Source organism: Pangasianodon hypophthalmus, chromosome 11, assembly GCF_027358585.1.
Source record: "Pangasianodon hypophthalmus isolate fPanHyp1 chromosome 11, fPanHyp1.pri, whole genome shotgun sequence".
NCBI lineage: Eukaryota > Metazoa > Chordata > Actinopteri > Siluriformes > Pangasiidae > Pangasianodon > Pangasianodon hypophthalmus.
In genome coordinates this window covers 12,534,043-12,561,343 of record NC_069720.1, presented here as the reverse complement: position 1 = coordinate 12,561,343, position 27,301 = coordinate 12,534,043, and the positions used below count along the sequence as shown (strand labels likewise).

At 37.5% G+C, this 27,301-nt stretch overlaps 1 protein-coding gene across 3 annotated transcripts in view; it reads right to left on the bottom strand.

The window, feature by feature from the left end:
- cdc14ab (cell division cycle 14Ab) overlaps nt 1-23,022 on the bottom strand; it is a 49,038-nt gene extending 26,016 nt beyond the window's left edge. For 2 of the 3 annotated variants that reach the window (XM_026930428.3, XM_053237961.1), the window contains exons 1-6: nt 22,449-23,022; nt 22,047-22,137; nt 20,792-20,867; nt 15,428-15,520; nt 9,516-9,595; nt 720-786 (exon numbers count right to left, since the gene is read on the bottom strand). In XM_026930428.3, the coding sequence (XP_026786229.1) occupies nt 720-786; nt 9,516-9,595; nt 15,428-15,520; nt 20,792-20,867; nt 22,047-22,137; nt 22,449-22,545 (504 nt within the window). In that variant the 5' untranslated portion in view covers nt 22,546-23,022. The other variant, XM_053237960.1, reaches the window with a different exon arrangement.
- Between the last annotated feature and the right edge of the window lie 4,279 nt (nt 23,023-27,301).

Sequence of the window (27,301 nt, the reverse complement as noted above, 5' to 3'; positions counted from 1 at the left end):
TCCATCTCTCCCTCACACCCTCTCTCTTTACTGCTCTATAGCTCCATCTCTCTCTCCATCACTCTCTCTCTCTCACTCCATCTCTGCAGCTCTCTCTCTTGCTCCATCACTCCATTGTGAATGAACTCAAGGTGGCAAAACTTACATAAGTCTCATCTAGAGAAGTGAAATCCTCCTACAGCCTCATGTTAACACTCGTCATGTAATTTAAGAAGAATGGGGAGCATTGTGGCCAGATCTCTCTCTCTCTCTCTCTCTCTCTCTCTCTCTCACACACACACACACACACACACACACACACACACACACACACACAGGTTTTCTACATACCTTTACAGAAAACCAGTCTGTATACATTGCTGCTTGTTCAAATATTTCAGGTGTGGTTTCTTAAATATGCACCATGGCCACATTTTCTTTTATCAAACCTCAACTGCTGTACTTGATCAACGTCATTCAGACATGTGAGTTGTGTGCAATAATACACCCGATACACACCCACCTCTATGTAAAATCCCTGCCTTTCACCTTTGTCCAGAACCAGCGTAGAGGGTATCTATTCTGGGTGTGTCCGTGTGTGTCCGTGTGTGTGTGTGTGTGTGTGTGTGTGTGTGTGTGTGTGTGTGTGTGTGTGTGTGTGTATGTGTTAACCTCACGATCACTTTAACAGTCATACACGTCACCGTCTGTTAATAGTTCAGACTGCCCACACCGCTTACCTTCCTGATTCCATGCAAACAGTCAAGAACAGTCAGGTTGTATGTGCAATTTCCAAACGATGCATCCCTAAAAAAAGAGTGGAAAGTGTCAGGTTTACATACAGATTGTTAGTTTCACAATTAATTACAGTGTATAATTCATCACAGGTTAAAATGAATTTCTGTTTCTCACTGTGCACATTTTAATTACTCTACAAATTCCTTAAACAGTGATCATATAACACATGAAACTGATGGTCATACAATTTTTTCCTATTATTTTTTACACTGAACAGAGCAAATATTTCTTTTGTACAGCCATACAACATATAGTGATATTTTCAAATGCATAAAAAATTACATAATTACAAACAGGCTTGTCACAACAATCACAACAGTTAATCCATTAAAAAGGACAAAAACTGCTAAAAATGATGCATCTTTCCTTAATACAAAATAAAATTGTAATTGTTGACAAATCTCTGTAGTATAAGAGAAATAAAACACTTCAGGATGCACTTGGATTAATTTTCTATAACAGCAGCTCTGACAGTTGTTCCAGCTTTAACATAGATCACAAGCTTATATTAATGTGCTCGTTCTAAGATGTTAGTATTTCTATAGTAACAGCTCATTCACAGGGACTTGTATGGCAGATGCACCACATAATCCAAGAGTATTAATAAATATTTTAAACTTTTTTTTTTAAAAAAGAGAAATGTATAATCCTTGATATAGGGTAATTTTTCTTTGAGGAGATGGTTATATAACAATTATTGAAGGAGTCTCCAGCGTCAGAGCTTTGTAACAATCAGAGGTAAATGAGAGGAGTTTGTGCTCTATGGTTTCTTGGTAACATGACAAGCTATGTTTATTTTTGTCTTATTAATTTCAAGAGAAAGAAACAAGAGAGGCTGGTGAGGGAACGACTGTTTATAGCTGCTATAACGTACATGAAAAGTTGTCTAACATTGAATGTAACTATAAAAAGATAAAATGTGCAACATGACCTTCATTAATAAATAAAGAATTGTAATCCTTGGCAAACTGCTGTGGTTAAATAGGAATAATACTGCAGGACATACTGACAACTTTGGGGTGGTCACATCAACAGAATGATTCAGAGTGCTTTAGTTGTTACATAATAAATGCCTTTTCACCACCTGCTTGTACATTTTTAAATGGTCTTTTTTTTTTTTTTTTTTTTTAAACTAGATTCTCATGCAATGAACATGTCAAATACAGAAGACACTACTCTGTCCAACACCACAGGCACTTTTTGTTTAATCAGCACAGCCACAGAGGTGTCTGGTCTCTGCAAAGTCTCTTTGCTCCTGTCGGCCCAAAACTCAAAGAAGAACAGAAAAGCCTGGCCTCATGTGCACCGAGTGAAATAAAAATAGATCAGGATTCAGGGGCATTTTAAACACCTGACCCAGATGGGGAATGGAACACTGCTTTTAATGAAAGCAAAGCAGAACTCTGTCAAAGAACAACAGAAATGGGAGGAAGTGACTCATGGGCCCTTGTGTGCAGTTTTTCAGGTGTTAATACTCAGCAAAAGACAAATCTTACACAAACACACACAAAAAAAAAAAAAAACAGAAAAATGCATTTCAAGACAAAAAAAGTACTGGTATTAGAGTGGGAGAAAGTTGATGTTTGCCTACATAAATCATAAAACTAGCTGTAAGAAAGAAGAAATCATTAAATGCTGTCTGCATCAGTGAATCTTCAGGGTGTTTTACATTGTGTGTGTGTGCGTGTGCACGCGTGTTTGTCTGTGTGGGCATGTCTTTATATGTTGGTGAAGAACAAATGTCTCTACAAGGATAGGACTATCTGGTGACATTTAGTTGGTCTCGATGAGGAAAGTGTTTTCATTTGAAGAAGATTAAAAGTTTTCTTTTTAGTTACTGAGGATGAGGATCGATTTTGGTGTAGTGTAGCATTAATTAGCTACATTAGTAATAATGTTAATGGAAGGTCCTCATAAGGAGAGCAAGACAATCGTGTGTGTGTGTGTGTGTGTGTGTGTGTGTGTGTGTGTGCGTTCCTTTGTAATGGGTAAAGGGCCAGATTGGCTCAGGGTTCTGCTGGGATCCCTGTACTCGCCCCCACACCTCCTGCTAATTTTTACGCTTCGAATGCCAAAAGGCATTTGTGTACATGCTTTAAGAAATCTCATTATGAAAGCAGCTCATGAAAATCTTTCATTTAAAATTAAAATTACAGACATTAATGATGATTTCATTCCTTGAGAGGCATCTTGATGTAGGCAGAAGTGTTTCTGAATGCCTATTGTGTAAATCTCATTCAGGCTCCATAGTGATAAAATGAGCACCAAGCTTTACAGACTCCAACACTACAGCTCAATAAGCCAAAAATGTATTGTGATACATGAGCATATGCCCTGACTAAGAGACTGTGGACTCCCAAAGGATCCATAACATAGCCAGGGGTTTGCAAATTCATGTTTTTAAATGACATCAAAGCAGTGGAGGTCATCAACTACTATCAAAGTTGTTAGCCCTATTCAGACTGAATTTAGCTTTACATGGAGACGTGGGGTTTTGTGAATAGTACCACATTACCTCTGGGGCTTTATTCCCGTTTGACTCAGTCATGCCAATAGAAATAACCCCAAGTATATAAGCCCTCTGCATTGACATGTTGGTAAAGATTCCATTAAAAGGTTTCATGCTTTTTCTTCAGTATAAAGACACTCTGGGAAGCACTTTTCTATCATCTCCTGCTGAATTCAAAGCAAACATACAGCCCAAATACACGTCATGTCATGTGACCTACTAATGAGCAAACTCAATGCGCAAGCCAACACGCACAAGAAGAGCTTACAATAACAGTAAAAACAAGAGCGAGACATCCTCTGGCAGCATTACTTGCCAGACATGTAACACTACAGACAATAGAGATGAACAATATTTCCCATAAAGTACAATACAATAAAGTTTATATATATTAATTGTTATCAGAATGTTTTTTTCTTATGAGAATGTTCACAATCTCAATTTTAAAAATCGCTGTTAATATTATATACAATCTTTCAAATCTGCATTTTACACATAGTGTAACTAGTTTAGGTTTTGTGGGTGAAAAAAATCAGTAACAAAAATAATATATAACATATATAATATCTCAGATAAACCAACAGGAGGGTACATACCTGCCTAATGAGCTAAATAGTTAGACCGGGGGTAATTATTATTTTTTTTTATTATTATTATTTTTTTTTAAACTGAAAGGGTTCCCTATCTATAAAAATTTTATGAAATGCTTGGCTAATCCTTCAGTCAAACCCGTAGTTCTTCTAGTACTGACAAATACTTTTTCGAAACCCCTCATTAAAGAAACCGGTCCACCAGAGTCCTAATACAAGCCCTCTGAAAATGACCTGATATAGCATACAGCTCTGACTCTTAAAAGGATTCTGTAGACACACATGTCAAGTGTGTAGAATCAGGGTGTAAACCACAAGGTGTGTAAAACGCAAGCTTAGCTGGAAAACACCAGGCACTGAGCTGCCAAACCAGGAGCCGGAGGATAAACAAGCGTGATCATACAGGGGATGAAATAATGCTCAAACAGATACATGTCTTGGTGTAAAGGCTTTAGATACACATCACAGATGGCAATCATTTATAACTCACAATCCACATAACTGACCACACACAGTTCCTTATCCTCGAGAGTTCGGGACATTTATTGAAGAACCACCGATCCCTGGTCCTCTTAAAAACAGTGGTCTGGGGTTCATGTCCACCAAAATGTGTTGTGGAAGCTCTCTGCTCTCAGCACCACATCCCAGGTAACGTGATTGGTTCAACTTATGTTACTTCCTGTTTCATGTGGCATGATGCTGGAGATCAGGTTGTTATGGTCAGCAGAGGAATGAAAGCACCATATTGATATATAAAATCAGACTTTTATACTGTCGCAAATTCCCATGCTTCCATGTTCCTTTCATGTCGTTTATATAGCCATGTATGTTTTGTTATGATTCAAGTCTGGTCTCTGCCCCTGTCTTGTCATTAGTTTATCTCCCTATTGTGTTGTGATTACGTATACATTTTGTATTAGTTCCTGATTAGGTTGTCTGCTTATACTCTCCGGCTTTTTTCTTGTCGCAAAGCCTCATCCATGCATATCTGCATTTCTGAGCCGTGTTCTCCCATATTTCCTTGTTTCCTAGTTCCCTGTTTTTGAATTTCTTGTTAGACTTCTGGTTTTAACCCACACTTTTTTCTTGTTCTTGAATTTGGATCACCATTGTGTTATGTTGTCTGCTTAGAATATGGACGATGATTCATGGATTTGTGTTAATAAAACAGTGACTATGTACCTGCAGCCTGCTGTTGACTCATGCATGTTACAATTAGGACTGGAGCACTGTAATTCGCATCTTTGTGGTGTAAGTTCTTGCACAAAATGCCCAAAAAAAAAAAAAAAAAAAACACATCTCATGTTGGGCTGGCTAAAAATCTTTATATATAAGAATGGTACCTTTGCAGATACAGTCGGGTCCATAAGTATTTGCACAGTGACACGATTTTCATAATTTTGCCTCTATACACCACCACAATGGATTTAATTCAAGGGGTTTAACAAAAATATTGCATAAATTATTTAGAAATTACAGCCACTTTTTTTTTTTTTTTTTTTAAACACAGTCCCTCCATTTCCACAGGCTCAAAAGTAATTGGACAACTGAAGGATGAGCAGTTTTATGGCCAGGTCTGGCCTGTTTCCACCTTTCTTCATGACAAATTAAGGAGATAAATGGTTTGGAGTTGATTCCAAGTGTTGAATTTGCATTTGGCAGCTGTTCATGGGAACGCTCACTATGCGGTCCAAAGAGGTGTCGATGAAAGTGAAGGAGGCCATCATAAGGCTGAAAAAACAAAAACTATCGGAGAGGTAGCAGAAACTTTTAGGAGTGGCCAAATCAACAATTTGGTACATTCTTAAAAAGATGGAATGCACGGGCGAACTCAGCAACACCAAAAGTTTTGGAAGACAGCGGAAGACGTTTGCCTTAATGGAAATGGAGGGACTATGTAAAAAAACAGCTGTAATTCCTAAACAGTAACTGCAATAATTCTGTAAACCTTGAATTAAAGTTGAAAGTCTACACTTCACATCACATCTTGATTGCTTCATTTCAAATCCATTGTGGTGGTGTACACAGGCAAAACTACAAAAATTGCGCCACTGTCCAAAACCTTATGGACCTGACTGTATTTCTACATGATGACATGCCATGCATTGAAAAAAAAAAAAAAAAAAAACACCTTTCTTCACTACTTGAGTTCTGGAACCTAAGGAGAAAAAAAAAAAAAAAAAAAAAAACCAATAGAAGGATGAACCTAGCGCCTGCCATTTTGCAAACCTGTGTGCAAAAAAGTGACCTGTGTGCAAAAATGGGATTCCACAATTGATCCATGGCTCAGGAGGAATTCTTCAGTGTGAAAGCAACCACATCAGAATCTGTCCTGGTTGTGGACTCGAGTGTGAAAGCGCCCTCCTGCATCTTATCACACAAAGAGGTAGGACAGGGGTTTTCAGGAAGTGTTGAATAATCAGTTGAGCTGTATTTGGCAACTCTGCTGTGTCTTCAAGCAGAAATGAAACCAGAAAGCAACCTCTGAACTCAAACCCACCCTGCTTCTCAGAATACTGGGTGTGGAAAGCTTCAATTTGGACCAGAGGGCAAAATCAGAAAATCAGGTCTGATTACCATGGGATATGCTGTAAGAAATGTTTGGTCTTGGAATGAAGAATCTCGGTATAAATCCGTATAAACACTTCTTGTACTTGTTAGTTCAGTGTTTACAGCTCACTCTGCTGATCTACACCACTTTCTCTGTTAAGGCATGCCGATAACAGACAAGTCTGAGAGCCATTTCCTCTAATCTCGATAATATCTGCATCCTGCCAAGCCTTCCACAGCTGCTGCCTCACTGAGCTGCAAGAACAAACCATACAAGTACATCAGAGTGTCTCCAACTCATGGAAAAGTCTGTCGAGAGAAACCAGAACTTGAAGGTTAACATGGCTAGTCTAAAAATAAACTCCTAAAGACAACAGGTCCTACGGCCACTCCCTTCTTGTTCTCCTTCATTGCTTAAATGGGTAAAAATGTCTTCAGCATCTCAGATGAGGTAATATGCAAAGTCACACACCAGCAACAGAAGTGGTAGACTGAAGTAATTAAAACAAAATGCCCATACAAATCCTTCGTTGTTTATTATTATTATATATATTTTTTTTTTTTTGAAAAAACAACACCACAAAATATTGAGATAAACTGGAACTAAGGATTGATTAAGCACCAACAACCAAAATCAATCTCCTTTACTTTAAACTTATTAACTTCTTAATTTAGAGAGTAAGTTATCCCTATCTACAGTTATCATTAGGCCTGGGCAATATATATATAGGTGATTATTTATGACTCCTACTGTTAAACAACTCCAATGTTTGAATAACAAATATAAACTGGTTGGGAGCAGCTAATATTGATGTTAAACCCTTATAATGAATGTTTTAAAAGGTAAAATGTTAAAATGTTTGTGTTTTTAGATAATTTTTCTTTCATTTCAGTGTTTATTTTGTTTTACACAACAACTATGAAACACTAGTGTTTTGCATGGTGTTAGAACTGTAATGGGAGTTGGAACTGGAAAAAAAAATATAGCAGTGAAGTTGGAACTGGAACACAGCAATGGAACTGGAACATGGAATTGGTGTTAGAAATGAAGTTGGAACTGGAACAGGAACATGGAAGTGGATCTGGAACAGAAGTTGGAAGTGGAGCAGGAATTGTAACTGTAGTTGAAACATGGAAATGGTGTTGGAACTGAAATTGGAGTTGGAAGCTGTGTTGGAATGAGAACTGAAATGTCTTCAGTATTATAGTAGAAAGTTTCTGTCAATATCACCCACTCTTAGTTACAATATTATTATTCTGACTTAATTCTGATGCTGATTCCAAATATAGCAAGAGCAAATATCATAATGATGTTACTGTATAAAACCTTGCACCTGTTGATTTTAGATTGTGTTGATTTTTCCCCCTAAAGGGTCTCCTTTAAAATGCATCAGTTCATAAAATAGTGTAAAGGTCTGTGTTTTTAACACTGTAAATTGAACACAGTGTGTTCAAGCTTAAAAGTAGGTTAGAGACAATTAGTACTAAACATAATGCTAGATCCTGTGAGCTCTACATTTATCTGATTTGCCCACTTAGTGTTCACTGACATAAAATTGATTTAAATTGTTAAAATTGATTTAAATTTAGCAACAGGGGTAATGTTTCAATAGTACAAACACAAGCGTATTTACTTCCCGTATTAGCTTACTACAGGACATTACATAACCAGATTTCTCCAGAAGTGCCATGGATACCGGAGAACGCTCTGACAAAGCTCTTTTCATCACGAGAACAGCCATGCAGTCTGTAACAAGCACGTCTTTGTGATTAGACAAGGGGCCAATCAAGAGCAAAGAATGGAAGAATGGACGATGCAAAAAAAAAAAAAAAAAAAAAAAAAAACGAACATGAAGTGCCCATCAAACCCAGGGAATCAAATCTACAATGTAAACAGAAGGTTAGGGGCTCCATTTCATTTACACTCTAAGTGACAGGAAGAGTTATGATCATTAATGTTAAACAAATCAGCACTGTAAGGTCAAAGTAGACTATAAAACATGTGGCTGTGATGCAACACTTGGCATAATCATTAAAAAGCTCACAGGTTTATAGCAAGGAGCTCATAAATATAATAAAATGTGATTGCAGCGCTGACTAGCGTGTCCGTAAACAAACCTGGAGGCAAGATAAATATTTGCTCCCCTGCAAGCTCAGACAAGCCCGGAAGATTGAACATGATTGAATTCAATACTGTAACTCAAACACAACTGAAATCTGAAGCTAATCACCATGCAGGATGATAAAGACTGCCAAGGGCCTCAGGAAGAAAAAACACCCACACAGCGTGAAAGCAAGCGCCAGACACGCTAATTAGAAATCCGCTCATACAGACTATAAAGCTAGAGCTCAAGGTCAAGAGTCATTCAAATAAAATTTGTAAGAAGCCTTTGGGACATAAACAACTTTTAATTGCAACTTCCAATGAGACGAAGCTCGAAAAGCAAAGCAACAAACAGCAGCAAACCTGCCTCTTGTTCATATTACCAAGAGTAGAAAAACTTTTGTAAACTTCTGTAGTAACTTCTCTTCAAACAGGGCTGGGTCGAAAGACCATATAATAACGATACAGTGACAAATCATTCTGCAATACACTTTAAGATTTTTTTTAAGATAATGTACTGAAAGAAAGAAAGAAAGAAAACACAGAAGGAAAACAAAGAAGAAGTGGGAAATACAAAAAGAGAGAAAATAAGAGAAAAAAAAAAAAAAAATGAATAATAAGTAGAAGGAATAGTATATGGCTCATTTTGCTGTGTACTAATGTTATCAATAATGAGAAGAACAAAATGTTTCAGTTCTTTCAGGAGGAAAGTCTCTCTCTCCCTCACATACACACACACACACACACACACACACACACACAATGCTCACGTAAGTGACACACAGGTTTTTGTTTTGTTTTTTTTCTGGCTGTGTCTGAAAATGTTACACACCAGCTCAGGTGACATGCACACACATGGAATGAGGACAGAGTCTCAAAACACACAAACACAGAGACCTGTGTGTGCTGAAAAGATAGAGAGCAGCTGAACGTGCCTCTTCATTGTGTTTATAGCAGGTCAGAGACGGGCCTGAAGGGTTCTCACCTGAATGGCAGGTAAGAGGCATTAGAGCCAGAGATTAAAGCTCTGTACGCTTCCTCTGGAGTTTTCTTCAGGTAAATCACCTGAGGGAGAGAAACAACACAATATTAGCATGCACATTCCTGAAAAGCATAACGCTTGTTCATTTCTGCTTTGATCACAAATACAAGCTGAACTTGCATACAACACATCTATAACACATACTAAACACATAACTAACATAACTAACGTAACAGTAGGAATTTCTCTGGAATAGATACAAGTAGAATAGGGATAAGTACAAAAATACTATCTGGAATTAACAAATTTATTTTGATAGAAAAAAAAACAGGCCTATAACTGGTTTACATTAAAATCTGTGTGGCACTGTTGCTGCTGTCCACTAGTGTGTAGGAGACACAGCGAGGTTTTAGTGTTTTAATGTGATCAAGAGCCCTGAACAAAGAAGAGCACTTTAATACACTTTAATCTTATAGAAAATAAACATCAGAATGCAAACTCTGTATACCAAAGAAAGAAAGAATCTGGCTCTATATGATTTAGTGCAAAAATGTAATAAAGATAAGATCTGTAAACAAATAATCAAGCTCAGACTGCAGTCACACAAATGCTCACTTCATGACATTTCCATAGAATCACACACACACACACACACACACACACACACACACACACACACAGGATTGTTACAAACCCAGAGTAAACTCTCTCACTGCTGCTCTAATTAAAGAGAAGGTGCTGTGAAGAGGAATGTGTCAAAGACCTGTGACTCAGCACAGAGAGGGGCTCTTCTCAAACTTGGACCACTCTCACTATACACTGAGGTCACATGGAGACACACACACACATATTGTGGCAGTCAGCAAGAGAAAGAGAGAAAGACAAATAGAGAAGAGACAGAGACAGGCAGAAGGAGACTAAGAGACAGAAAGTGACAGGGGGAGATTGAAAGAGATAAAGAGATGGAGATAGACAGAAAAATAGAAAGAGTGTGATGGAGAGAATGAGAGACAGAGAGAGTGATTGAAAGAGATAAAGAGAGATGGAGAGACAGAGAGAGAGAGAGAGAGTGACCAAGACAGAGAGAGAGAGAGACTAAAAGAGATAAAGACAGATGAAGACTGAAACAGTGAGAGAGATAGAGCAAGAGAGAGAGAGAGAAATAGACACGGAGAGACAGAGAGAGAAATAGCAGTGTACAGAAAGACAGAGACAAAAAGACCCAGAGAGATATAAAGAGACAGAAAGAGACAGAGAGACATGGATGGAGAGACAGGGAGAATGAGAGATAAGACCATAATGAGATCTCTGTTAAGCAGATCTGTTAAGGAGCTCAGCAGGCTAATGCTAAAATCAGACATGACGTCTTCATAATCTCTGTTGTGCTAGAACAACTTTTCGACAAGACATTTGTTCAAATCCACAAAAATAATATGATTCGTTGCATTTGCAGGATTTCGACTGCAGGATAAACCTCCGTCTTCAGGTTAAACCTCTGAGAGGGATCTGAGGTCAGAGGTCATCAGCTCGCTTGGTCAGGTTCTTCATCTCACAGCAGTTCAGCAGACTAACACCAGAGTACAACAACACTGTTGTGAAGTTTCCAGATGATTCCAACACTTGTGTGTCAGGTTCATTACAGCAGAGAACATGCAACACATCCTCAGAGACCACTGAGAGTATGAAATTGTGGACCCCCTGACACTTGTGAGTGTGTGTGAGTGTGTGTGTGTGTGTGTGTGTGTGTGTGTGTGTGTGTGTGTCTGTGTGTGTGTACACACTGGCTGAGCTCAATAGGAGGCCTCTGCTTTGTTATTCCTGCCTGCACACATTAAATATGCAGCAGCCAGACAACTAGATCCAACAACAGATTAAACTCTGTATGTGATTCTTAATGTGACCCACAAGTAGGGCCAGGAACTGAAAATCGTTATGCAAAAGGCACCAGCAAAGTATTTCCATACTTACAGATTAAAAAAGGATTTATTATTAGAACTATTTTAAAAAACGTAAAAAGCAAAGAAAAAAAAATGCCAATGACTTCTGAGTCTTCAGAGAGAGTGTGAGCATGCAGTGGAGGTCTGGAGTTGATAAGAACAGTTACCTGTGAAATAAATGCCTTAACCTAACAGTTGCAAAGTCAGGTACAGCTTTTTTGACTGCTGGAAGAGCAACACTGCTGTGTGACACTGTGAATTTCCACACACAATAGTCTCTAGAGTTGGTACAGAATGGTGTGGAAAACAAAAAACATCCAGTTCTGTGGGCAGAAATGCGTCGTTGATGAGAGAGGTCAGAGGAGAATGGCCAGACTGATTAAATATGACAGCAAGACTGCAGAAACTCAAACCACCACTCTTTACAACTGTGGTGAACAGATAGAAAGCATCTCAGAATGCACAAACACACAGAGCCTGGGGGCGTATGGGCTACAACAGCAGAAGACCACATCCGGTTCCATTCTTGTCAGCCAAGAACAAGAAACTGAGGCTACTTTTTTTTTTATTTCCCCCATACCCATTTTTTTCTGATACCCAGCCCTTCCTACAAGGAGAGAAATATAAATAAATAAACCACACTCCCTCCATAACCAGCTGCCCAGCAACTCCAGTAATCTCCTTCACTTGAAAAACCAGGGCACTTCTATTAAAGGGCAAAGAACATCTGCTGTTGGCAGAGGAAACCAGACTGCACATGACTGAATCAATAAAAACCGCACATGCACTTAATGATCAAAAGGTCACAGGAAACTGGTAACAAAAGACAAATGTAACAAAAGTTTGTTTGTTTGTTTTTTTCATTTTATTTTTATCATGCTGAGGTGATGACCAAAAGATCCAACCAGCAGCTCTGTAATAAAGCTCCATGCCTCTTTTCAGGTTGAAAATTGTCAAAAGAGCTAATTTAAGCTCAGGTTCAGAGTTTAGGCTACATTTAGCCTGACAGGCAGAGAGTGCATATCCCTGAGAGAGTGACTAATGTGACACTGTGCCTGATAATTAGCTTAAACACGTACAGAAACGTGCAGTCACACCTCACTTCTTCATGCGAACACCTATGCTAGGTTGCTGTTCATTTCCACTTGTGTACATCATATTTGCACTGAAAGAAGATTACACAACAGCACATGAGCTCATTTTTTATTATTTTAGTGTAGCTGATGTCACTCACTATGAGTCCACTGAGATGAAATTCCAGGATGTCATAACAGCATTATGTAAGGAAAAAAACACTTGGGGACTTGCTGTTATAGGAAAATAATCCAGGACAGGGTGGTGCAAGACTGCCCAATGCTCAATGCAACCCCCTCAAAGCTATTTTCCTATAATACTATGTCCAGAAGTGTGTTATTCCTCTTAAACAACAGCAATTTGATAACAATTACAGTTTTTAACTTTTTATCCATGTAAAGTTACATTTAATGTTGTGGAATATCTGTGAGACAGGTTTGACAGAAACCTTCACCATATGAATGGTTTTTCTTTATTAGATAACACCACATCCGCTGTACAAGTCTATGTATGAGCTGTTACTATAGAAACAATTACACATTAGAACAAGAGCATTAATTATATATAAACCTGTGATTTGAAATACAGCCAGAGGGTCTGAAATTAGTCACAGAGTATATTCTTTCTGTGCATGCAGCCACCTTTGTTAAGCTACGCTGGCAGACAGCAGACTAAAAGGTCATGGACAGTGTGAGGACGGCCAGTCTGTGCCTCTGTTGTCTTTATATTCTATATTTACACTTCAGCACTTCCAACTCCTACACACAGCGCTCATGAAGCAGCGAGAGTAAAACTATTCACTGAAACTACAGCGGCCATCATTGCATGCAGCCCACAGCTGCACAAATACTAAAATGTCACATGCCATGGGTTTTGTGCTCGAATAAGCAAATTTAAATTCATCACCTCAGCATCTCAAGGGATGTTTATTTTATAGAGACTCACAGATCCACTTACAAGCATAAAGAGATGGACACAACACTGCCTGTCATTTAGACATGGGTTTAGGATTCTCACTCATGAGCCAGAGAGATTTAACTGAATCGATTCGACTTCAGTCAGTGAATTGAACATGCCATGTGTTTTGGGTTGCAACATTTTTTTGTAGACGTGAGCTGCTAAAATGAGCCACGAGGCACAACCTGAAGTGTAGCGCTGCAGAAATGCCATGTGTTCTGTTGATTTGGACAAACAAAAACGCTGGATGCGACACATAAAACTACTTATTTATATCAGTGGTTCTCAAAGTGGGGTACGGGGACCCCCAGGTGTGCTGTCTGTCAATCAATGTACGTTGAGCAACTAATCAAGATTTTAATACGATTTTTTGTGGAGCCCTAAGTGAAATAGAGTCTCATTACCTGTTAGCTACATGAGCAAAGGTCAAAAATCAAAACGTGTCTTGGCTGAAAGATGACATTCATGATATGTAGATTTAACTTCCTGCTTAACTGTTCCTTTAAAAAAAAAAAAAACTTTTTTTCTGAGCTTCAGAAGCATTTCAGCCAAGCATGCAGCTGGGTTCACAACGCATTAATGCAGTGCATGGCTGTACTGCCCTTTTGTCTCTTCTTTGACGTCTGTTACAAACATCAGTGTGTGCGAGACACTGTCTCAGCTGTGTTCCAACTTCCACCCACGACCCTGTCTCGTTTCTTTCAGACTGATGAAACCCGGCTGCTGACGGGCGGATAGTTCCCCGCATTGTGCACACACAATAACCGTGGCCTCGACAGCATTGGCATGCCAGCGTGTCCCGTTGCACGGCATCTATAAAGACCCCCCTCCCTGCCAAGTACCAGTTACACACAAGCATCTGTGAATGGCGTCTCTTCAGCGGAAAGCCATTTAAATCCTCCACTGTTCGAGTGTCTCACTGCGAGGGACTGAGATTAGCACACCCCCCTTTAATCAATGAAGAACTCCTCTGACAGATGTTATGTGCTGTTAATGATAGCTTTTTTGTATTTCAGTGTACTGTGAGCAGAGTAATGGTTCTTTAAAAAAATCCAAATCAGGAAAGACATGTTTGCTGTCTAACATTAGCGTCTGAAGCTTGAGCCTAATGTAAATAACAACTAATAGAAATCTATCTCACCTGAAGTACTAGATAAGTTTACATGCACATTTCTTTCTTCCTATTCTAGGAAAAAGATGTTACATACAGCAATACATAAAAAAGTGTGCATGTAAACTATTCTAGTGTCTACATCTTAACTAAAACAGACAAGCAGCAAGTTTGGTTAAAGTAAAATCCTAGCACTCCAGCTGCTACCGTTTTTACCAGTGTGGCAATTTTAATTATTATTTTAATAAATTATTTTAATGATTATAATATTATTTTAATAAATTATTTTAATGATTATAATTAGAAAGTGTTACTAAAGGTCTGCTTAATCTTTTTTGGTTAACATGTTCCGCCTTTTCCGATTTTTTTTTTTCCCAGTGGCTAATAAATATAGCAAACTGATATAGTTAACTGCAAACTTGTCCAACGTTAACTAAATCTAACATTCATTGATAGTTTTTATTTTACATTAATGAATTCAAAGCATTCTCCATTTATCGTGACAGAAAGCGAGGATGCTGCATCAAATTTCAAGCCAGAAATCAAGTCAAAGAGTCAAGACGAGGGCACGGGCCAAAACACTACTAATATGAGATGACTGAAGGGGGCGGGGCTTCCACGGGGCCAGTTAATATCAGAGTGTTCAAAACACATAAGCAACTGTCAATCATACTAGATTCATATGTCGATTAGCATATCTGGCTTTTTTTAGTTTTTAAGAAAGAGAATGAGGCAAAATAAAAGTGAAAGTGAGAGAAAGCAAAACAAAGAAAGGGAAGTAGAAGAGAGAGAAGTAGATTTATTAAGTGCAGAATTGAGAGATAGTGGATACTCACGGCATAGGCACCGATGAGGACAGCAGCATTCGCCCTCTTGCGCTGGTCAAAGCTGGTGTAGTGCACAAGCCTCTTTCTGGTCAGTGTGAAAGACTGGAAGGCAGCAAGAGGAAGACAGTAAGTCATATAAATAAATAAATAAATAAATAAATAAATAACCACAGCATTACAGAGCAAAAATGCATTTAAGCAAAACGGGAAAATTAAAATGTGTTTGGGACTTGATTAAACACAAGGGTTAATATTATAATAATTGTAAATCTCACTGCAAACAGGAATTATTATTATTATTATTATTATTATTATTATTATTGGGACTTATCGTGACATTAGGTGTAATGGAACAATATGCAAGATATTCAATATGTGACAATATAGTATGCATGGAAATCACTCAAGAGATCTCCTGATTCAACCTTATTTTGATTCATGGTGCAATTATTAAACAACTACTTGTGCATCTCAATATGATATCTCAATTTTTAAATATCTATACCCTGCATTTCAATTTAATATATGGAAATATATACATATATAAATAATGTGTAATGATTTTTTTTCCATAATGACCACTGTATTTTTAAATACACAGTATTTTTAAAAACATATTTTTATCCATCATGGAAACACACTTAGCTTAATTAGAGTTGCGTTTTACAATCATATGATATCAATATTGTTGTACAATGTCATGATACCTGTCTGAGAGCATTATCAGTTTAAATCTTTTGCTCACACTGTTCCTTAGTCGACATTCATAATGTAAATGTTAATAACTGGTTGATACTGCTGACATTTCCAATGATCCAGAATTGCATACGATGCATCCAGAGAATCTATTTATTTCCTGTCACATATCACCGCTCTGAAAATCACATGCAGATACCTTGCAGACTAACTGCACATCTGTACAGCCTGTGGCATGTGCAAGGAAATCAGACAGATGCTTGAACACCTGCCCCTGCTGCTGCTGCTGTTAACCTCTTGCCTGGGGGTTTAAAAAAAAAACGAAGGGGGGGGGGGGGGGGGGGGGGGTTGCGTGGCCGAGCAGGTGAGCTGCAGGTGAGCAAGAGCCAGACACACAGCTTTGCATTCTGATGCCAGAGGGGAGTCAGATCATGCAAGGACCAAACAGGCTGGGGCAAAAGCACTGGAATAATCTGCACAGAGTTTAAACTAAAACGCCCTCAGAGCATCTGCTCCTGCACTACAGCGTATGTGGCAGGCAAATGTACAAGATGTAAAAGGAAAAAAGCTGAGGCAGGCTGAATAAATATTTAACTCAAAGATAGGCAGAGATGTCATTTGCCTCAAACGTCAATATGGCATGGACTGCATTTTCAAATATATTTCTTGTGACTGAATGAACTGAATTGGAGTCACACTTCAGAATGGATTATTTTCCTATAACTGCACATTCTGAAGTGTTATTTCTCATATACCACAAAAAAAAAAAAAAAAAAAACACACCACAATTTATCCACTTAACATTACATTCGATGTTATTTCCTGTTCTCACTTACATTATAGCAGCTATAAGTTATTTCCTCACCAGCCTCATTTTCTCTCTTGAATTTAGTAAGACAAAAAGCCGCACCTTGTCATGTTACAGAGAAACCTGCTCTGTCCTTAAGAGAAGAAAACTTGAAGTTACAGCTTTACTAATGACCGTTACAAAGCACTGACACTGTAAACTCTTTCCATAATTGTTAAGCTGCAGTACTGTTACAGAAAATTAATGAACACCTTCTAGCCAATCAGATTCCAGAATTCAACAGTGCTGTGATGTAACACAATGTAAAATGCATCACTGTAAAGTCATATCATAGCATTATTAAATATTTGAGATGTGAGGAAACCTTTCACACTGTTGGTGCAAATAACATTTGTCATTCTCTGGCACCTCTTATCACTTGTTCAGGTAAAAGAGTGGCTCAGGAAATGATTTCACAACAAACCATAGCTGTAAGTATGAGCAAGGAGGGTGTGGCACTACCAAAGTAAAGAGAAGAATTGAAGGCAAAAAAATGGTAATAAATGGAGTTAATTAAAAACGCATCTTAAGTATAGTATGGCATACTGCCTCATACACTGTCTTATAACTACACAGTAGTTAAGGTATTGAACTACTGATCAGTAGGTTGTGGGTTCAAATACCAGCACCACCAAGTTGCCACTGCTGGGCTCTTGCGCAAGGCTTTTAACCCTTACCTGCTATGTTGTGAAAAAATTCTTTTACCACAAAATTCTGGATTTTATTTGGTCAGAAGGTGTTGATTATTTTTTTTTAATAACAGCAATTCTGACAATACCTTTCTTATGCAAAAAGGCCATTTTAGCAAGTACACATTCCATATACATTACTTCGTAGGTAAACAATTGCAACACATCAATCCTCATAAAAAAATTAAAAAAAAAAAAAAAAAATCACCACCCAAAAATCATCTGCTCAGTGCTGCACGTGCAGAGGGGAGACAATACATAGTGCTTAGCAATAGTAATTGTACACCTACGAAGTGACCTATATGGAATGTGGACCTGATAAAAATTCAACTGAGAGAACGTCTCCTCACAGTACTGATCATTCCTACCCTCCTCCACTTCCACTCTGTCTTTTTGTTTTCATTTCACATGCAGGCCAATAACCAGCGAGGGTTCACCAAGAATACCGTCGCTGTAGTGACACAGAGTAAACGGTACAAACACGGGGCAGGAGCTAACACACGTGTCAGGTGGGTGGGGTGCAGTGTGAGAGAATTATTCCAAAAAAATTAATAATGATAAAAGAAGCTTCATGCGTCTACTGGAGCACTTTACCTTCAACATTCCAAAACATGAACACATGAGGTAACTACACCTGGCCAGCTTCAGAAACAGAACAAAACACAGAGACACAACAGGGATTATTATTATTTTAACCCCTGCTTTATAGGACATGGTAGATGATGGAGAGATCAGGCAGTTGGCAGATTTGGAGCTCACATCAGGGGTGGAAAAAATACCATTCTTAAATAAAAACATGGGAGTCAAAATTTTACTCAATTAAATATAGAAATATGGAGCCAAAAATCTACTTACAAGTATATGGAAAGGTCAAAGAGTATCAACATTTAAAGAGCAAAATGAAATATTTTAATATATTTGATCATTATAAAAAATGGATGAAAGTTAACAATCCAGACATGATTATATGTCATGACATAATTGGTAAATAATAAGCTGTAAGACTTACTAGAAATCAGTTTGATTTTGATATGAATTTGATTGGATAATTTGACAAAACAAAATCCATATCATTTTTAATACATATTTTTAGGAATGACTAAGTCTGTTACTTTTCCTTGTAAACTTCAATTCAATTTCAATAATACTAGAAATCATACTAGAATAAGTAGAAATCCAAAATATACTACTCCAAAATAGTGCCAGAGTAAGTAACAAACTACAATTACTCAAGTATTTTCCACCCCTGGTTCACACCTTGCTCTTCTTGTTGACTTCTTTCATTAGAAACTGTGGCTGTGAGAGTTGACCAATTAGAAAACCTCAAAATGAGCATTTCAGCAGAGCCCTGAAGTTTAAATAATCCTGATTATGGACTGGTCTAAGATGACATACACACAGAAAACAACAAAAAGGGACTATTTGTGGTGACAAAAAATTACAGGCTTGCCAAGTGATTCAAATATTGTTACCTAGCTAGCAAGCACAGGTACATATTACAAATATCACAAAAGAGAATAACGTGTATCATGTAACACATATGTTAGTACATGATTTAAAATCATTTACTTTGTGTAATTTATTTGTATTGACAAGTTTTTGATCTACCATCACGATGTATTCCAAAATCTAAATCTGATCTGACTCAAGCTACTTGAGTCATTTTCGCACTACATATTTTCTCATTTATTAAACGATCTTCAGGAAGCATTTTCTCTGTGGGTCCAAAGTCTATCCTGGGAACACTGAGCTAGAGGTGGGAATACATTCTGGATGAGACATCAGTCCATCACAGGGCACCACACACACATTCACATACTCATTCACACCTAGGGGCAATTAACATAGCCAATCCACATACCAGCATGTTTTGGGAGGAAACTGCAGAACCCCGAGGAAACCTACACAAAAACACCGCGAGGTCTGGATCAAACGAGGGACCCTGGAGCTGTGAGGTGGCAACGTTACCCACTGCATCACCATGCCAGTCTAAACTTGGTAGGCCATAGGACATGGTGCATGGGCTCTGTATCCTTTCTAATTTTACCTTAATTAATTGGATCACCAATTTCACTTCTATTTGAGTTATTATTTTTACCTAAATTAGACTTTTGGGCTACTTGGAATATCCACCTGGATTTTTTTTCCATTAAAAACTGGAAGTAAACAGAAAGTTTTAGAATATTAAAACAAAGAAAGGAAATGTTTAATATCTTGAATATTCAAAACACTATTTCTAGAAATATCAGTAAATTTGAGCAGCAATATTGTTCATGACAAAAGGTCAGATTTTATCTTGATATTTCCCTTCCATGTTCAGACAATGCTCCAGTGAATTTTATCTAATGTAGATCATCATGGTTTTATACCAGCTCAAGTGTGTGCTGGTGTTAATGAAAAGTGTGATGTACCTAAGAAATTCTGTAATTCATGTAAATATTTCTAAGATGTTATTTTTCACTGAAGTTGTTATTCTGATCATATAATTTGCAATGAAAAATTTGCTTTAAATTAGAAAAGAAAGGAAAATACAAGCATTTTTACTAGTGGCCTCAGACTTTTTGGCCTCATTATATATCCAGAGACTTCATGGTAATCATACATTAAATCATAACTCTGAGCTGAGGTGTTGAGACTGCAGACTATCTGTTTTTGTGCAAACTGTGATTACTGTGCTCAGCTTGAGGCTACACAAAGCGCTGAGTAACAGAGAGACCTTCAGGCATGCGTGTCCTGCAGTCCCTGCAGAGGACAGGGGCTCTGTCCAAAAAAAAAAAAAACAAAAAAGCTAGCACAGCTTTAAGACAGGTGAGTCAGAGGCTATAAACAGAAACTGTGATTAGTGTATTGGCTGGGTCTTTTACCAAGAAGGAATTTATTCAAAAGCAGTCTAACAATTGTTTGTCTGACCTCATTTAGCTTCTGAAACAGATCTCAGGATAAATAACATATTACATCTCGTATTGACCTACCCTTCTATCCTCACAATACCAGCACGTAACACAGGTGCATGCCAACAATGTCGCAATGGGTGTGAGAGAGAAAATCACAGTGGTTTTATTGTCACTGGTGCATATTATACATTCTTCTAGAAGGAGGTTTGTGACAAAGCAAAATAAAACACACACACAAATCACCCACCTTTAACTTTTTGTTAAGTTTACAGCAGTACCTATACAGCATGGCAAGGTTGAGCGGTCCAAAGTCTGCATAAAAGCTGAAACAGAACACAAACAACACACACACACAACCTGAGATTAATTTTTAATGAGATTTATTTTTTTAAGTCAAAGATCATTATACTTTAATTATATATAAAACCTCTTTTTTTATTGTCTCGCTGCCACCTAACTGTTATAAATGCAATATAACAATGTTCATAATAATAAAAAAAAAAGTGCAATTACATTATATAAATTATAAACATCAATATTAGTTTCATGAGTGTATAAATACACAGTAAGTGCTGAAAATATTAAAAATAAATATGTTTGGAGTTTTAAAAAAATCATTTCCACTGCTGAGTTGTTACCACTTGGCAGAGGCAACCAGGTTCTAGGTTATAATAAAGTCTTACTTAGTGGAATTCATGATACTGTCAGTGTTTTCCTGATCCTGCAGACATTCTTGGCCAAACCCTCCTGCTTCTGCAGAAAGTTTGACCAATCTTATCAAATACAGCAGAAACTTTGACCAGTCCTCCCAACTACCACAGAAACTTTGACCAGTCCTCCCAACTACCACAGAAACTTTGACCAGTCCTGCCAACTACAGCAGAAAGTTTAACCACTCCCACAAATTTGTTGAGAAAGTTAGACCAATCCTGCCAACCACAGCAAGTCTGACCAATCTCGCGCTCTTACAGAAAGCTTGACCAGTCCCGAACATGTGTACAAGCCAGAGATATTTCTGACAAACGTAGTTGGTACTATTTTACTAAATATAAACAAATGGGTAATTTGTTCTGACTCTGGCCCAAAAAAATGATGAATGAATGAAGGCAGTAATAGCGTCACGTAGCATATACGTTCTCATGTTAATGAACGTGACCTTTCTTTGTCCCACAAGCTTCATATTCGACCACCTGCTGATGCCGCAAAAAAGTAAATAACTGTCAGCATAAGAGTCCCAAAGCATCAGTGATCCGCAGGAGTTTTGTGGGATTTTACTTGTAGCTTTTTTGTGCACCCCATAATGATGGATGACAACAATATTTCCAAGTGTACAACCTCATATGTAATCAAAGGCAACAATGTGAGACTTATTGAGGAAGGTCAAGCAGTTCCTCTGATTGTTTGTGTGGAAAAGTTGATATATTTCACCCACTTTGTTGACGTGTGCCAAGGGGAAAGCTGTACACTGTTAGTGGAAGGCTTGTGTGATGGGTGGCACTTACTTTTCATACACAAACTCATCATCTGTGCAGAAATAGTGTGTGTTTGCTGTGCTCTTCGGTTTGCTTCTCAGGGTGGCGAAATAGAGCCGGTCTAGAAAAAGAAAAAAAGAACACAGCATGTGAAAATCATTACATTTGTAAAGTATTTGGCTTCATTTGGATGTTTATTTAGATAGAGAGGACTGTTAGAGGTAATCATTTCGCCAGAAAAACACAATTATAAGGACTTCAGCTAAAACAGTTGCTATTAAAGTGTAAATATAGTATATTACATCACACATAATGAAACATGTTGGAGTGGAAACAGAAACAGACCATTTCCGCTGCTGAGATGTTTATACGGGTTTCCTCCTCCCACCACCCACAATAATAAACTTACCGCATTAAACACTCCAAACTTACCTTTTATAAACTCTGAAGCTCCTATTAGGTCATTATCATCAGCCATTTTATACAGAGGTGAAAGGATGGCGGTGTGTTTAAGGTGGTCTAAAGTCATGGGCTTAAAAAATGTTTAAAAAGTTGTGCGTAGAGAAGAAACTGAACAGTCTCGAGCTCCTGCAGCGTCGCGAGCCGTTTTCCCCGTGCACACAAACTTATCGCTTTTTTCAACCTTACTTCACAATACACGTCATTTTCAGTTCAGGAAACAATAGCTGAACTTAAAACAAATTTAATCGCCTACACTTTTTTTCTCTTACATAGTATTTGTATACTCCTAGATACAACTACGAGCTGCGATGCTAACATGCTAAATCTGTCCAAGAGTCAACGTTAATGAATGGAGCGCGCGCGGCGTCCACTTTCAACTCCATAATCCTGAATAAAGTGTTTAAAAAAAAAAAAAAAAAAAAAAAAAAAAGCTCCAAATAACTTCGATAAATTTCGCCCCTGATAGAAATCCCGGGTTCCTTCAGCAGTCCAAACTAAGCAAAGCTCATTTCTTAAACCTCTCTCTCTCTCTCCCTCCCTCATTAGGGTGGAAAAAAATCTTTGCACTACCTTTAAAGGGGCGTCACGTGACCACTTTCTGTCCAATCACAACGCAAGGAACACTCAGCTGACCAATGAAAACGCAGAAAACATTGCAGCAACGTGAAACACCGCTGGCTACATTGTAAACTCGGTATTACTGAAATGATGGAGTATTGTATGGAACAGCATTCTTCTGCTTGTTTTGCTCTTTTGCTTTGTTTTAAAGAGGAATGCTCAGTTTATTCTGCTTTTAATTAGAGTGGAGACCACACCAAGAACAAATCTTACCAACAGAATGCTGAATCAACTTCAGAACTAACAACAAAATAAGCAAAATGAATGTAAAATTAATAACACATGCAATAAAATAAAATTTTATATATATATATATATATATATATATATATATATATATATATATATACGTGTGTGTACATAAATATACACGTATTCCAACATATATATTCCACACTCCACACACTTCCACCTCCTACATGCGGATATTTCAAGCTTAATTTTCTTTTCCGGTTCCTATCTTTCTCCCAGACATGTCCTTGGTGTGCTGTGCATGGACAAAAAGTTACACTTTGGTCTCCCTTGATTACAGCACATGTCTCCAGTTGTAATCTCAGTGACTCTTGGTGAACTCTGAAGATACATTAGCTAATTTTGACCTTGACAACCTTAAAAAACCAACTAAAATGTGCAATTCTAAACTTAAATGATACAAAAATATATAATCGTTGTTACATTGGCCTGAAAGATGCCAATAATAGCCCAAAATAAAGTTCATACCTTTCCATATTTTCTTCCTTCTATCCTCCATTTTAACCATAGACTAAAGATTAAGCTCAGGTATCCAAGAGTATTCCAGCCAGCACCTTCATTTATTTCTGAAGTTATTTATTTGTTTGCCCGTGTGATCATTTATTTATTTGCTTGAGTTGTTGTGCGTTTGTTTACTATTTGTATATTGTTTGTTTGTTTGTTGTTTGTTTATTTCTGATTTTTTTAAAATTAATATGGTTTGTTTGTGATTATTTATTTGTTTGTTTGTTCATGGGTATATTTGTTTATTTATTTATTTACGGGTATCTTTGTTTATTAAAACCTATATTAGTTTTATTAATTTATATAGTTTGTTTGGTGTGCTGTTTATTTATTTATATGTTTGTTTATTTTGTGTTTTATATACTGTTCATTTTTATTTTATTTAAAATACCCATTTAACATAAATATGCTTTATTTAATATAACATGATTATTTATTTATTTATTTATTTATTTATTTAATATTTGTTTGTTTGTGTATATCTGTTTGTTTTTTGTTTGTTTCACTATATTGATGTATAAAAACAGTTCTGATGGTTTTTTTTTTTTTTTGACTTGTTCTACAGCAGGACCTTTCTGAAAATTAGACTTCTTAAAAATAAATAAAAGAATAATTGGTGATGTCTGTGCTCTTAACACACACCCACTACTGAGGTGTGTTTGTAAAGGGAAGTGGACATGATCACCCCAAGGCTCTGTTGCACATTAACTATTATACACAGTATAAAATAAATGATAGACACATTCAGTCTTACCTGAGATTAAGGAAATCCAGAGCTTGTGCACAGGGGATGCCGCCTGATTCCACTCGCTGTTCTCCTGGGCTCTCCAGGATGCAGCGTCTGACATGCCTTCATTGAAGATCAGCAAAAACAAAGAGGATTGTGGGACTTGGGACTCTCCGCAATGATCTACACTCCGTCCAGCTCCTGGAAACCTGGACCGGCTGAGACACAACAGACGGTTCTATGCTGGGGCTGTGGGGACATGGTGTGCACCAATGGAACAGAACAGTGGGGATTTGGGTCACATGACCCGCTCAGGTTTCCTCACATGAGACTCAGGTTACGCACGTTGAGGTGGCGAGGTGTGACTTTCAGGCTTCATCTGGCGTCTGGACCAACTGATCCGTCTTCAGGTGCAGATTCAGACTAAGACCCAAATTTAATGCTGGTGTGTTCAGATGCTTGTCATGTAGTTTCGATTGAGTGCTGACCTTCGGAGAGCATTTATAGCCATGTATAGCTCTTTTTGTCATTGCTTGCTTGTGGGGTTCAGAGATGATTTGATACTTTCGAGCTCTGACATCATGGAAAACCCACAGACGAGCCAAAGTGTGTGCCGCTCAGTGGGAGACGCTCCCTTTGAATCTAGTGGACAAGTATACTTGTAAACTCACTCTTGAACTACACTCTGAGAAAAAAAACTGTACCTTTACTTGTCCTTGAGGTGGTACCCTCACCTTTAATGTACACCTTCTGTACCTTTAGTATCTTTTACCTAGAAAGGTGCATGTAGTGTTTATTTCACAGAATTCACTGTTTACATTTACTCAGATGTATATTCATTCAGATGTTTACAATATATTTTTCACTCTGTTTATTTCTATCTATTTATTACAAGTACACTGCTGTAACCTTCACACAAATCTGTTCTATACTGCATTGACTGTAAACACTTGATAAGGGAGAAGAGAAATGGTATTTTGATTCCTCTGTATGTATGCACATATGGTGGCGTTAACAAATAAAGAGCCTTGAACTTTAAGGCTTATGTACCTTAAATCATTTTAAAGGTACATTATATCCACATTTCCAGGGGAAATGTGCATATTAAAGGTAGAAAGCTGACAAGGAAAGGGGACAGTCTAGTGATACTCATATAGTCATAATGATTTCCAAAGTGTACAACTTTAGTGGAGGTAAAATCATGTGAAATTTGGTCACACTCACTTTATGCACAAGTAGGAAGGCAGACATCTATGATGTGCCAAGCAAAGAAGCTACAACTAGCTTCTGCTAATTTCCAGCAAAATAACTGACTGAACCTTTAAACCCTAGTCGAATATTCATACAGAATAACTATTCTGTACTTTTATAATATTAACCTATAAAGCATATGAGCTGTCAATCCATAATAAACTAATCATAATAACTATCCTTTAATAACTGATTTGGTTATTAGTGTCATCATTAGCTTCAACAATTTACTGTAAATCTCATCAATCTGGGGTTCAAGAACTGTGCTTGGGATAATGGTTCTCGACTAAAGGACTCAACCTGGAACCTTAATGAAATGATAAGAACCTCTGTTTTTTTTTAATTTATTCTTAAAAAAAAAAAAAAACCTTTAGTTGTCCCATTGGGATAACTCTCTTAAAGGTTCTATGTAGAACCCTACAACTACACATCTAGGTAAGGGCCTAGATGTTTTTTTAAGAAGGTTAGCCAGTTTTTGTGGTAGACCTTACAAAACGATCACATATATTTCTCAGGTGATCATGAGAGTAATATGTGCAAAACATGTTAGGCCTTTAAATTGCACATGTGAATTCAAGTAAACACATGTGACATCATGTAAATATGTGATTAGCTGTGAAAAAGAATTATGCCCCAAATGTGAAAAATTTGTGTAAAAATAAATGAATCATGGGTAAAAATCATGTGTGAAATTAAACAAATCACATCTAAAATGATGTGAATCGTGTAAAAATGTGAAAATAAACATGTGAAAATAAATCATGTAAATGTAAAAAAAATTATGAAAAACGGAAAATAAATCAACTGTGTAAAAATCACAGGTAAAATATTCATTCTATGTAAAAAAATCATGTGTGAAACTAGATGAATCACATGAAAAAAATGCACAAAACAACGGAAAACGTCTAAAAAAAATGTAAATTTTTCATGTAAAGTTCATGCAACTTTTCTGTAAGGAACAAAACGCTGTTCTGATTCACTCTCAAAATTACACTCATCCATTTTTTTAATTGTACATAAACTGGATGTTGTTATTTTTGACCCCCACATTGCTGTTCAGCTGTTTGACCTCCTTTCAGAGACAGACTGCAGATTTGATGCAACAGGATGGCGAAAGCGGTGGAGAGGCCGCTCTTTCTCACCCGCCCCCACTGACCATCCTCTCACTCAGACAATCACGGATGCGCCCTTTCCAGACCCGTAGGCTCCATGCAAATTCATTCCTTTCTTCTCCTCACACCATTGTCCTCCCATCTGCTGGGGGTAGCTGCACTATCCCCCCCTCCAAAACACAAAGAGAAAGAGGCCTGGGGTGTGAGCAACGTCCTCCACTACTGTTGCCTAAAACTAGTTATAGCACAGCACTCTCGCTTTCTGGATTCTGATTAGTCAGATTTCTGCAGCTCTGACAGAAGTACAACTGCAAATCACAAGTTTATATTCATGCATTCACTCTAATACGTTATCATTT